The 14,821-nt window shown below is 37.1% G+C and overlaps 1 protein-coding gene across 9 annotated transcripts in view; it reads right to left on the minus strand.

Moving 5' to 3' along the window:
• Window positions 1-1,545: 1,545 nt before the first annotated feature.
• The window catches only part of LOC106939730 (5-hydroxytryptamine receptor 4-like), a 40,481-nt gene continuing 27,205 nt past the window's right edge, over window positions 1,546-14,821 (minus strand). For all 9 annotated transcript variants that reach the window (XM_015022251.1, XM_015022248.1, XM_015022244.1 and 6 more), the window contains one exon: window positions 1,546-1,942. In XM_015022251.1, coding sequence (XP_014877737.1) covers window positions 1,849-1,942 — 94 coding nt within the window. In that variant the 3' untranslated portion in view covers window positions 1,546-1,848. The remainder of the gene's footprint in view (window positions 1,943-14,821) is intronic.

Below are 14,821 nucleotides of genomic sequence, written 5' to 3' on the forward strand. Positions count from 1 at the left end.
TGTTATGCTCTTCTCCACTGGTTCCTATAGTTGACCTTTCCCTGGCTCCTGTGACTCCCCCATGTTTTGTAAGTTTTCTATTCCCCCTGACTCCTCATTGGCAAACATGACACTGTAGTCAGTTGTTTTAGCTACTTTTAAAGATCAGTTTTCTTTCTTTCTTTTTTTTTTTGAGCAGAAGAGCAAATAAATGGCTAAAAATTTAGATTGATTTGGGAAGCGTATTCTGTTTCACATGGCAGCCACTGCTCACATGCACATTTCTCAAACAAAATAAGACAACTCTTGTTTTAAAGCTGTAGTTCAGCCGCCTGACCTCTCGTGTTGAATTAAATAAGAGACATTTTTCCCCTCTCAGTGGACCGATTTATTAAAGAAAAGGCAGCTAGGCTGTGGTTCTCACCAAAATAGCAACACTACTGGCTTCCTTCAGTCCTTAAAAGGACAAACTATTGGCTTTGTGTCTTGTATGGTTAAAAATATCTTTCTCTTGTTAGCACCACCTTAGAGTAAAAACCAAAATAAAGCACTGGCTCTGTGGGACTGTAAGGCAAAGCCTTAGGATGAGATAAGACACACCAAAGTGTGCAGGAGTGAAATGTTTTTAAAAGGGTACTGCATTCCTTCTTCTGATGCATTATTGCAAGAAGGCTCTGTGTTATTTCCAATCGGGAAATCAGTTAAAAAAATATTTTATCACTGCTGCTCTCTTCATTTTGAATTAAAATACATTTTTGAGAAAAGTTTTGACAGTTCCTCTTTGCCACCTCCATTCTCTTCAGTTCTCTTTCCTTTCTGAAGACTGGCATGACCGTGGAAAAACGTTACCGTGTGGTGAGTCATTTGTCTTGATTTGACCACAATCATCCTGCTGAAAGACCTAATAGCAATCCATTTTCAGTTTTCTGGCAGACATCACTGGATTTTTATTTAAAACCTCTGAGGATTTCAAAATTTCCAGACACTATGCACTCTAACATATCGCCTTTGGAAGAGAAGCAGAACCTCCACGACACTCAACAGGTAGCATTCCTGTTAGGTAGCATTCCCACATGTTACTCCTTTTTCATAGAGACTCACCTGGAGTGTTTGCTAGGAGAAAATAAATGTCAATCTTGGTATCATTTGACCACACCACATAGTTCCAGTTAAAGCTCCAGCAGCGTTTGGTTTGTGATTGTACGAGCCTTGTAGATAGTCCAATGGAAAAAGTGAGACGAGAGTTGAAGAATAAAGAAAAAACTGACATGAATCAATGGATTGCTTTTTATGCACCTTAAAATTCATAATTTGGGAGATGTTTTGTGGGCGGGAGACAGTCGGAGTTCAACCAGACATCAAAAACCTAGCGGAGGTAAACCCTTGTTATTGCTAAGATACATTCATTCATCAGCTTTTCATTGTCAATTATTAATTGAAATATCATATTCTGCATTCCCATTTGGCAAGAAGGAAATCAATGGTTGCTTTACTGCCATCTAGTGCTCAAAAATCACATTGAGTTTGTACATTTCAAAATATAAAATGAAAGCGTAACATCAGATCTCCATTTCAACCTTAATATGTTTTATGCTTACCTCAAAAATGCACTTATATCGTACTTTTTTTTTTATTAAACATTAGATTTTAAGAGTAGCAGCAGTTGTCTTGTATGTCACATTCAGTAAGCAGAGTTCATCTTCACTGAGCTATTATGAAACAGCCAAGGATCATGAGGGAACTGCATCTCTATGGAAAGTCAGCTAGCATTAAAGTACACTTTTTAAGATCACAGATGCCAAGACATTGGAGTTAAATGTCCCCCAAATCTGATGAGCAGTTCACAGTTCTGTTCCCGTAAAGTTATCCTCATAGGGGCCCAAGAGAGTCCTGAGACTCTTGTTCGTTGGCAAGGATTGTCTGGCCATTATCGCTGTAGCTTCTGTTTGGCAGGAAGGACAATCTGAAAGAGACAAAAAACTTTGTTAGTCCACATTAACCAAGTCTTAATGCAAGACAGTAGGCTTCAAGTTATAAACACCTTTCAAAAAAACCCTTCCAGTTATTGTAGAGCTCTGGAAATTTTGATTTCTATAAACCACTGTCGAAGAGATCTTGGTATGAATTGCTGGGAACAGTAATGGGGAGAAGTCATGGGAAGTCAAATCAAATTCGCTGGGAATTACTGACACATTTAGCAGAACCACCTTTAGCAGATTCAGTTTGAGTTTTCCATTTTCTGCATGCCTTTATTATTCTCAACTATTGTGGGTAAATTTTGACCCACTCGTTTCCACCGCGTTGCTGTTATTGGTTGAATGATTCAGTTTGGACGAAGCTTCAACAGAAATGGCCTCACACTTGACCCCAAAATTCTTTGGTTTTCTCCAAACATGGCTCCCGATAATTGGCTAAACATCTCCAATATGGTCTCACTTGTTGTTAAAGGACATTCTTCCAGAGGTCTTGTGATTAAATCGGATGCAACATGACACTCTGGAGTCATGAACCCATGTTTGTCTTAGAGAGAAGAGGCTTTCTCCTGACACTCCTTCCAACTGATACATTCTTCTCCAGCCCTTCTCTAATGGTCCTATCATGAAAATGTATTATTTCACTGGTCAGCCTGAGGCAGGTTGGGCCTGAGAGGAAACACTTGGATGTTTTCAAATTTTTCTGTAGATTGCACAGTCTGAGTTTGAGTTCACATTTTGGACTACTCCCAGGAAAACTGAAAAATCCCTTTAAAATTTCCCGATTGCAAATAATTTTTCTAACTGTTCATTAACTGACTTGAGAAAGTTTAAAATGTACCTTTATTATTTTTCTTCCCAGAAAGAAACTAACAACCATTTCTCTTTTCCAGCCATTATTTTTGCCGTCTTTAACAGAGAAATAGCGTTGTACAGTAGGGACATTTCCGACTCGACATTGTGGCAACATCTTTATACTCCAGATCAGCAAACTGAAAACGGAGCTCAAATCTGCTACCATCCACAAGAGATGCAAATAACACGATCATCCAGCCATCTGTTAGTTACTAAAAAAAAACCTAACATTAATATTTTTTTCAAACGGTTACAATGAACACTTTCTTGGAATTACATTTGATCCTAGTTGTAGCGCCAAAATATCCTCCTCATTAGTCAGAAGCCCACTTTATGTTTGACCTCCTGGATACTTTTAAGGCTATGATTCAGTCTTTTATTTTTAATAGAGTAAAAATAGGAAACTAGATATATTTTAAGACAGGTCTTGACGATAAAATGTGAAAAATCTGTTAGGATCTGAAAACTAACATATAAACCACACATGCCCATGTCCTGCTTTCTCAGAACGGAAGCTGCATAAGTTATCTATTAGCTAAGTTGTTTAAAAGAGACAGTAAACCTAATGCCAAATAGACCAAAGGTAAACAGGTAGACGGTGTGTTTGAGTCACACTCTAACATTTACACTCCCTAAAATATGTGCATCATTGATGCAGTTATTAATGTAGAAAATAACTCGAAGTTATAATAGTTGAGCTGGTACACAGAAATGTCTGATGTGGCTTTAAGGATAAAACAACCAATTAAGTTATTGAAACTTAATGATCAAAATGGACTCATGTCAAGGTTCCACTTGGAGAAAACAGACAAAACTATTCTCGCACACAAAGTAGCAAAGAATATGATGCAAGCAAAACGTTTATCGCGACCCAAATCTGTCAAGTTGGTCATGTTTTGTTTAGGTTCAATTGGGATTCTCCTTCTTGGTTTCTGTCTCTCTTTTGCTGAGTCAGCACTCTTGCATTGAGACAATGTCACAAGCATTCAATAAGTAAAACAAAAGCAGACTGGTTGCTTCACACAACCAAGACAAAATGTAGTTTCTTAATTTTTTTTTTAACCACATTCTTAAAGAGAAAGGAACGTAAATTACAGTTGCAGCTGCCTGTGTATTCAAACTGTCCAAACATATGATCATTCTATTAAAAAAATGAAAAGACAGACTTGCATTTCAGAGTCACAACACAACAATCGTGATGTTTATTTTAAAAGCTTTGTTTGAATGTCTATATATCAGAAACATAAAAACAAAATGATTCAGACAAAACTCTTTTTGAGCCGGATGCTAAGATGGGTCGTCAAGCTAATCTGTAAGGTCAAGCAATGACATTTTCAAGGTACTTGTATACAATTTAAAACAGACATTTACTAAAGATAATCTACCTTTTCTCACTACCTGACATTAAATCAGATTTTTTCTTTTCCTGAAAAAATAAAATTGAATCTCAGCAGAAATTACATTTGTTAATGGTTGTCCTATCGCTATATGGTCCTATATATATATATATATATATATATATATATATATATATATATATATATATTATATATATATATATATATAAATAAGTCCTACAGACACATGGGTTAAAATAGGGGACTTTCCACAGACAGTTGAAGGCAGTATGAAGTCAGTTCTGTGAGTTTTATTTGTGACCCAAAAGTATCTGTCATCCACATCAAAAGAGAACATTTGTATTTTTAAAAAAATGAATAGAGGACAGGAATTTTCCGAATCAAATTTGTCAGCATCAGTTTATGAAAAAAAGCATAGCTGACTATATCCTTGGAGTTTGCTTAACATGATGGTGACTTGTCTTGCAGCACGTTTTTGTAATTTTAAATCACTTTATGTTGTTTGTGACGTGCCAGCTGTCACTTGCTGTACAAATTCAGATTTATGCAGAACAGCTGAGGCTGCTTTCTACGCTCTTTTACTGGCAGTGAGAAACGGGAGAATCTCGGCCCTTGTGGTATTTCACTAATTTGTCTCATGGGAACAAAATGGCTTTTAAAATTCTAATGGTAATGTAGAAAACATCCTCTTTGAGCCCTTTTAGACAGCCTAACATTCCAAATGCAGAGAATTATTTCATCCTACTGAATTTAAGGCAACATAAATTGTAATATTTGTGCAATCTGTTGGTTTAACAAAAAAAAAGAAGAAAAAAAACATTTCTCTTTGCGGTAAAAGCCAAATGTTGTTGGAGTCCAGATGCTTCAAATGAAATAATTGTTCATCTCTTTACACTGAAAACATCAACATTTCTGTCGTTTGTGAACAAAACATCAACTGATCTGTTATGTGACCTTTAAAGGAGATCAAGACGAGATAAGAGGGGAGCTTTGTGTTCCTTTAATTTTGTCCCACTATGGTTTGGGAACATTAAATAATCAAATTGTGTCTCATCATCTTTTAACGCTGAGGCAATGAGACGGGATAGACGTGGCGGTGGGTTGATGGGGAAATAAAAGGAGACAAGTTGTGTTTTCCCACAAGAACAGAGATCAGTTTAGCAGAATAAAAGCAGGTCTAAGCATGATGAGTTGGTGGCCTTTTTAACAGTCTTTGCAGTTGCATGCAACTTTTTATCACTCATGTTTGGGAAACCTTTTTCACTAAACTAGCTTGTGTAAAAGCACAAAGCTAATATTTTTACATACTGAAATGACAATAATATAACAAAATGTTTGGTAACTTTTTTCCCCCTAAACTTGCATCAACCACATAAAACAGAGATTGGAAGATGGCTACTGGGACAACAACATGTGTTATCTGTGGTCAGTATGTTTTTAATTTTTTTTTTTTTCTCTCTCTCTAGTCTTAGCAACAGGAACAGAAAATAACCACTCTTCCTTCAAAAAGGCTTGGATAATGAAGTATCCCAAGTAGATGCTAGCATCGTAAGGGTGCACCCAAGACTGATTTTGAGTAAACGTCGGTGGATCTTTGTAGTCCTGTTTACTGTTCAACTAAAATGATAGCAAAAAAAAAAAAAAGCAGGTCACAAAATATCATTCTTAGGAACCATGCTTTAAAGTTTCTTTTTAAACCTCGTTGCCAACTCTAAACAGTAAACATATTCATAAGTGCATTTCAAATAACCTCATAGTGAGTTGGGTTCAGTGCAGTTTATGAATTTCATTGACTGAGATTTTTTTTTAATTGTTTTCTGCTAAAGTCAGGTTCTTGTATGCAAGGTTTATGTCAGTGATTTTTTTTATTTTTTTTTTTTTTAGGGTTATTGCTTTATATCTTGTATTGTACCAAATAATCCAAAGTATGTTTAAGAAGAGGGTAAGAAAGTCAATAAGCTGCAGTCCAGTCATCTTGCAACAACATGTATGAATGTCATATTTATTCTGCATGCCAAAATAAAATGGAGGAGCATGATAGAGTAGAGTAGTAGTTTGAAACTTCACCACTAGATGTCACGAAATCCTTCATACTGCTCCTTTAAATAAGAGAGCACACAAGTCTGCCTTAACATAATTTATATTATGCCAAGAAAAACAACTCTCAGTTCAGATTTTCAGACAGCAGTCTCTCATTTTAGACTTTAGTTGATTTCCCTCAGCTGCAATATGTGATCCAATGCACTGTCATTGTTTAAATGTAACATTTTTAGGAAGTCAGTTGACATCACATGTGTAGCTATAAAAAGTTATTGCTTGCCACTGTGGGCAGCTAATGCTGTCTTTAGGTGTGAAAGATTTCAAAGTTTCTTTATAAACATCACAAAAAACAAATCTGAACACAGCTGGGTTATACAAGCTAAAGGTAAGTCATCAAAATATGCTGTGGAAGTTAACTTGCCCATTAACTTGGAATTAAGAGGAAAACATATCCACATATACTTTTGATTCTCTTTAATATTTTTAATAAGCGTATTATTATAGATAGACTGCAGAAGAATCTAAATCAGACCACTTGCATAGAATTATTTATGTGTCACAACACACACACTGGCACAGTTTTTTGCAGCTAAACAAATCAAAAATGCTTTTTGCACATGTAACTCTAGCCTAACTGGGACTGCTCTCAAAAGGAAAAGCAAGTCTGGAAAAGGTCGTAGCTCAAATTCTTCATGGAAAGGAAACTTCAACAATGACCAACAAAACTATAAACAGAATAATTTATCAGTCCGCACTGGTTTCTGGGTTTCTGGGGCAGAAAAGTCTCTGGACAGATCACAAGCGTTTTCCCAGCGTCAATAACAGCTTTATTCTTGTTTGCTTCAAATTAATTTAAAAGAATTCAGCTAAACTTGGCAGTAAATCAATATAATCTAAATAAAAGCCTACAATAATTGCATACTATCATGTCATTAAAAAAATACTTTGGCATTTGTTTGTTTTCTGTTATTCCCATCATACCTGTTTTTGTCATTCTAAAAATTTATGTATGTATGGAAATGTGGACAATTTTTTAAAAATTAGTTTAAATTTTCTACAGTTTAAAGTTACTTTTGTCCATATCACTGTGCTCCACTGTGTCTCCTGTCAGAGATCAAAAGAAAAGCCGCTCCTTTCTCCAAACAGGCCTGGTGTGCTCAGATAAGGCAAAAAAACGATTTTATCTGCCAGGATTTTGTTCTTGATCCTCTTCCATTCCACTGAAATAAAACCAACTCACTTCCTGCTTATAGATGGACAATTCGATAACAAGCAAAAGCCTTTAGGGATTTTTTTTTTTTTTTTGTGGCATTTTGATGTACAAAAGATTCTACATAAGGGCATTGAACCGACGGTTGATCTTATTTGCATTCGTTCAATCATTCTCAATTTTCTTCACATTTGGGCTTAAATTTTACCTAGTTTAACTTCACACTCGCTGCACATTACTGAAAAAAGCACTCAGAGTCTGTTGTAATACTTTGATCTCAGTCATTGGACAGCTATCATTTATCCCTGCAAGTGTTGCTTATAATGGGGGGGGAGGACATCATTAAAACAGTTGACAGGTAATCATTTAGCAAAGTGCTTTGGAGTTTTGTAAGTTTAAGCTTGATGTTGCAGATTAAAAAGCTAAACCAGTGTTAAATATTAGTAAGCTACATGCCTATGCACCAATCAGCCTTTCTAACCAATGTGTGAAAAACCGGCCTGTCCTGATACCATCTCTTGGAAAAAGCAGAAACTTATTAGAAGCTTTCTGCACCTTATACCAGTCTCAGAAAAACGTGCAGAAAAGCAAAATCAAGGCTGGATCGAGCCGGTCTGCCAGCTCAAAGGTGTCCGTCGTTCACCCATTGGAAGATTTTTTTCAAGATAAGAAGTCTGGGGCCAATTTGTGTTGATCCAAACTTCAGAACACCGCTGGCCATAATTCTGCTTCTTAAATATCAATTTGTTTTCATGTGAAGATTTATATTGGAATGTGGTGTGGCGATTATCCTGACATCTGAACGGTCTCTGAGTATCTACACAATTATCTGAAATAAGTTACATATTTTTCAGACGATGCGAGCTGCTCTGTGAGCATGTGTTAAAGCAAGAACGACAGGATTTTTAAACGTGTGAAACTAGACGCCTAAAAACCTACAGCTGATTTTTATGGGCCTCAGTAGAATCTAATGGGCAGACTTTGCATTTGAACTACTGCCTGAAAACCCACACAGCTTAATTCAGATTGCCAAACAAACAGCACAGCATAGCTGGACAGAATTTGGAGGCGAATGCGCATCTTCACCAAGAGGAGTTCCTTTTTAGCCCTACTTTTTAAATAATCTCTATAGATTTTTTTTGCTATGGGTAGTTGCCCCCGGTGGTGCATTAACATCAGATAATGAAATATAACTTGCCAGTTAGTTGTACCCTAAACAAGTTTTCAAAGGATTTTATCAAAGAGATGGAGATCTGACATATATGTGGGGTCAGATCGAGGATGATCAAGAGACTAGGTAACACATGTTTTCTTCCAGGTTGAACTTGAGTTTGGGCCACCACAATCTCAGATACATTCTTGCATTTTAATTGGTTGAGGGGCAACAGTAGGACGGGGTCCCTTAAGCACCGTTCATGCAAGAACCACCAGTGAAACCCTGCATTATGCATGGCATGGTATATTTTGGAGTGCACTGTTTTCTGTACCAGCAACGTGGCTAAAGCCATTCATTTATCAGAAGCTAGAGCTGTGGCAGCATGTGGTATACATGAGAGCTGTGGTGGTTGGAGTGCTACAGTAACTCAAACAGAGTGCTGCCAGCACAATGCCCCAAAATTAAACTCATATTTACTTTGGCATGCAGGTAGACTTTACTGAACTGGGAGCACAATGATCAATTTCCTCAAAGACATTTCACCTGCATTAAACAAAACTGAACTGAACTGCTCTGCATTTTATCTGCTTCTGCTGCAGAAGGTTTAAATAATAAAAACAACATGATCAGAGAGACAAAACATGAAATAAACTAAATAAATCTTGAGAATGTCTGAAATTTAAACTGAAATTAAACTGCGGCTGCACCGAGTGCACAGGCTCAGTGCCTGTATTTTTGTCAGATTTAAACTGAGCCCTTCACTCGTCAGCTTCACATGCTCACTGTTACAGACTTTTTTGTGCAGACTGAGAAATGTAAAGTATGTACTTCACCTGAAGCTAAAATCGGCTGAATGGTTAAAGATTCACCAGTGACCCCTGTGTGCACCACTGAAATACAGTTGTGATTGTTTGGAGTTCAACAAACTGGGAGGAATGAAAAAAAAAAAAGTGGAAGCTCTTTAGTGTTTCCTGTTTGCATTGATTCATCATAAAAAATGGAATCTAGTCTATTTCAAGTTACCAAATGTGCAGTGTCCAGTAAGAATCAATAGTCTGATATTACAGGATGCTTTAATTTCCAGCGCAGTTTTGGGATTATTAATAAGAGATCTATGAAAATGTTTACAGAAAGTCCTGAGAGGTTGGGGAACTTGTATGCTCTCTAGATTGTGTGCAGTAATGATGACCGGCTTACATCAATACTGCTAATGGTTCTCATTTGTGTAATACTATTTGAACTCTAGATGGCCCTTTTTAAGAACTTAAGCGTCTACTTGTGCTTTTGTTGAAAATGTCCTGCTCGATTAAGGATGTAGTACCAGCCCTGTCACTACAATTGATTTAAGCCAAAAAGCCGGAAAGCAGCCAATTGATTCCCACTGCTGTTACAGATCAAGTATCATAGCAACCTGAACTCTGCAAATTAAAATTAAGCAAACATGTGTGTTATTACCAGCTGTTATTGCAGTAGCTTGGTGTGGAGTGCTCTTTATATTCTAGCTTAATCAGTACACTTTCTGCTGACACACATAATGAAACACATGGATCAGTGCATGCCTTCTTTTAAGTGACAGTGGCATGTATAACTTGTGTAAAGTAGGCTTTCTACTTTATGCACGAATGTCTGTACTGTGACAGTTCAATACATTTACCATAACCCCTCGTTAGTGTTTGCACGTCATACTCTCTCAATCTTGAGCCATATTCCCATTCAGCACAAAATTTTCGTATCCCTTTTTGTTTAAATTCTCTTTTCCCTGGAAACATGGGGGGGGGGGATAAGTGCAGAGATTTTTAGACCTGTTGATCCATGTCTCAACAGGACTGAAATTACATAAATATAACCAATTAAGTAAATTCTGCACACTTCTTATTTATTTTACAATTGAACAGTAAATGTTAAAATAAATATCTACACTTATCCTCTATTTTTTTTTAGGACTATCCGTTATAGAATCATTCCGTCTGGTTTCCTGAGTATAGATTTTGCTTGTTCCTGAACAGCTCTTCAATTTCTTTGCAGCATGAAGCTCAGCTTCTCCTGCTCTTAAGAACGACGGAAGATTAAAACTTTGAAAAGAGAAGAATTCCTACAAAGAGAGTTTAAGAATTTAGTTTCCAAGTTACATGGCTTCTGTACTTTGGTACCTTCTGTTCAAAAGCTATAGAAAAGTTAGTAATACTTTTTTTTATTTTTAGATAACAGTTATTTGAGTCAGAGCTGAAGGGGAACTTGCAGAGAATCACAAAGATCCTGTTACTGGAACAATTTGACAGTCATGATTTGACGCTTGGTATTTTTCTCGCTCATCTGACACTCAGAGAGACAAATTATCATGTCTGTTTCTCTTCCTCTAATGTCCAAACCACAAGAATTACACACTTTCTCAGGCAAACAAATCGCAAAACTGGTAAGGGTTAGGATAACCCACCTCCTATTCCTCCACCTCCTATTACTGCCTGCATCAACCTAAGACCAAACTTGCCACCATGGGGGATAGGGCTTTTCAGGCAGTAGCTCCAAGGCTCTGGAATGCCCTCCCAGAGTCCCTGAGAGCCCCACAAGGTGTGGAGGCCTTCAAAAAAGGTCTTAAGACTCATCTTTTTAAACAGGCCTTTTAGAAATGTAAGTTTTGTTTTAAATTGTTAGTTTTAATGTTTGTTTTGGTACCACTTGGTGCAAGATGTATTACTGTAAGCTCTACAATTTATTTTTTATTTTTATTTTTAGTCTCTGTAGCACTTTGAGATTTCTTTGAAATATAAGGTGCGTTACAAATACAATTTATTATTATTATTATTATAATGTAGGTTAATGTAAAGCATGCTTTCTTTTCACAGTGTTTTAATTTATGATGAATGCATACATTATATTCAAAGTGCTAAATTTAGCTTCTCTGACGGAGATAAAGATGTGAAGGGTGAGTGAACAGAAGCCATCTGAGAGAAATCGAGGATAACCTCTTACGCCATTAAACTAAGAGGGGAACTGCAAAACTGAAACACAAGGCAGTTTACGAAATTCCCCCCAAATTGATAGAATTACTTGTTACTGAAACACAGAGAAAAAGTGTAGGCCGCCTTCGATATTTAATACTCAAATGAACCTTTCAGTAATTCTACACTAACTCCCAACTCAAAAGTGTCCTCAGAGCTGCTCAAATGTCTGATGTAAAATTATGGGACCCCAATGAATTGAGCACAGACGTTTATACTCTTTAATCAGACATGTAGAGTGTAGTTAAAAGACCAATCCCTGGGGAGATGTTTTTTAAACCTTGAACCTTGTTGCATAAGTGTGCACGCCCTTAAACTAATGGTTTGTTGAAAGCATAATTTTAGCTGTCTTTGTTTGACTGACATGCTGACTTAGCAATATTTGCCCACACTCCCTGATGAAAGGTTTCCCAATCTGTTTGATTGAGAGATCAAACTCTTAATACATTTTCTGTAAGATGCGGTTCTGGGCTCTGGATGAGTTGCTGCAGTTGATGATTTGGATGTAAGCTTGGACTCACTGTAATGTTGACCAATGAATTGAAAATTTCAGCTCTGACTGGTGACAGAAACTGCTCTATTTCACTGCAAGCGTGGTATTCTTGTTACAATAACAGAAACTGAAAACTACATGCTGTATATGCACACGCCAAAAGTTGTGCCAAGCTTTTTCGTGCCAAGGAGTTTAAAAGTCTCATTTTTCTGTCGGGAGGTAGGAAAATAGATTACATCAGCAGCAGAGTTCGGATGCATCCTGGACAGGTCGCCAGTCCATCAGAAGGCCAACAAGTGTGCACACACACATGTGCTGGAATTTATGAGGACAGTGTATAAAAACACGTCATAAGAGCCTGCAGTGTGATCATCTGTCTCCCTTTCCATTTCCTTCCATATTTCCATGTTCCTGGTCTTTCTCTCTCTCTCTCAGTTCTATCCTCATCCTCCTCTCTTGCAGTCATTTCTTCCAGCTCTCTGCCTTCTCTCATGTCCTCACTGCTCTCTTTTCCTTTTCTGTTTATCTTTTCCACTCTTTACCTCCCCCTTTTTGTTCAGTCTTTTGCGTTCAAACATTGTATCAAGTTCATTAGCAATGCCAACAAGTCAAACTACCTTATAAAATATGTTTTAACTTTAACATTTGTTGTGATTTCATTCTTAGAAAACAGGAAGACATCTATATTCCAGGGAAAAGAAGTGTCTAACTTTGTTTGATGCCAAACACAAATCAAGTGTGTATTCATGTCCCTTGAGCTTTTTTCCCCAATTTTAACACATTTCAACCACAAACGTCAATGTGCTGCATTGGGTTGTTGTACAAAATCCCAACATATAACATCTAATTGTAATTTAAACAGAAAATTATACTTAAGGTTTTTTGGGGGGTTTTTTTACAATGGAAATCCTAAAATAGTCTGTAGTTTTATCCACCTTTCTGCAGCCCAATACCTCTAATAAATCTAGTGCAACTATTTGCCTTCAAAAGTTTCATATTTGGTGAATATAATTTCACAAGATGCTCAACATTTCTGTTTATTTTTTTATTTTCATGTTGGCATTCTCATAAAATGACTATTTTTCTCCTGGTACTACAACTTTTTTCTGGTAACATTAACGCCTTCTTCTCCCATGATTCCGATTTCCTTGACCTATAACTATTCTTGTTTTACTACAACTGTATTCTTGTAGTATTATAACTTTAAGTTCTGTCCTTCGTAGAGCTGATCTGAATTCAAAGTCTGTAAAACAGACAATCCCCAGAGACATGTGGTGGTGGCAGCCTCATGCTGTGGGGAAGCTCTTCTTTAAAAGAGACAGAGAAGTTGATGTGAAGATGGATGGGAGCTAAATACGGGCCGGACCAGGAAGAAAACGGGCTAGAAGGCTCAAAAACACAACAGTGTGGCAGAATTTCACATTCTAGCAGGACACTTACCCTAAACAGAGAGCCACACACACAATGGAGGGATTTGGATCAAAGTTGTGATTCTGGGTCATTCTAACATATGACTATGTGTTTGACTGGCTGAGTCAAATTCCACTCTTAAATCTAATTAACTGTTTGTGGCAAAGCTTGAAAATGTTGCTCGGAGATGCTCTCCATTCAGTCTGGCTTAGTTTGAGCTACTTGGCAAATTTCTGTCTGGAAATGATCAAAAATGATAGAAGTACATCCTTAAACTAGTAGCTGCAGTTTCAGGGAAATGTTTCTACAAAGTATTAAAACACAATATGTGAAAACTGTGGGTCATTTTTTGTGTTCTAATGTAATGGTCCATCACATGAAATCCCCCAAAACAATAAAGTTTGAGGTTGTATGTGACAAAATGTGGAAAGATTCAAGAGGTATGAATACTTTCTACAATACACACTGTATGTCAGCATTTCAGAGTACACAACCAAATGTCTCACTCTGTGCAAACCACAAACAAAGAAATACTATCATCAGGACAAGTAAACTTAACTATTTGTGTATTCTAATGACATTAGCACAAGCGTATCGACTTTTAAAATCTGCCTTCAGGCAAAAAGGTAATGAAAACACTTCTGTTCCTTTCCAGTCGCAAGAAATAGATGGAAAAACACCAAGCTGACTCAACAGACCCTCAGCACTCCAAGCCTGCCTTAGAGGCCTAAAGCTCCCTGATAAAACACGACGGGATTCCTGTAATTTGACTTTCCACTGTCATGTCGGTAGTAATCTGATTGAGTCTGTTTTCCGTCACGGACGGATCAGGCTGGAGATAAGGCTGGTTGTCTTTACTGTTTCCTACACACAGATGAAGAGCCCAAAGAAATGTGTGCAGAGACGGTAGAGAAGCATAAGCCCACACAAAATAGGTATTTCAGGTAAAAGACCTAAGACTAGAGCAGAGATATTGGCTCAACCGCTGTGTATATATATATATACTCACAATGACAGCTGAAGGAAAAACACGAGAGGGAATTACTTCTTTCTTTAACTAAAAATGTAAAGTGTCAGAATGATACTTCAAGATGCTCTTTTGGCTGTGGGAAGCCTCAAGTGTTGCTATGCTGATTACTGTCAAGTCTACATTCCAGTGAAAAAACCTGGTGAAAAATTAGAGTAAACACTAACATTCGTAGCCAGAGCTAGTTTGGTAAACAGCCTGTACTTTAACAGAGCTTTATGAAGTCCAAAGCTGCTGTTCAACACAGTAAGAGCTGTTTGTTCTTCTGTATGAGTTTTTGTGTTGTCCGACATTGTTTATATGTCTATATATATATATATA

The sequence above is a fragment of the Poecilia latipinna genome, unplaced genomic scaffold (assembly GCF_001443285.1).
Source record: "Poecilia latipinna isolate Pla-1442-1.1 unplaced genomic scaffold, P_latipinna-1.0 Scaffold2963, whole genome shotgun sequence".
NCBI classification, from domain to species: domain Eukaryota; kingdom Metazoa; phylum Chordata; class Actinopteri; order Cyprinodontiformes; family Poeciliidae; genus Poecilia; species Poecilia latipinna.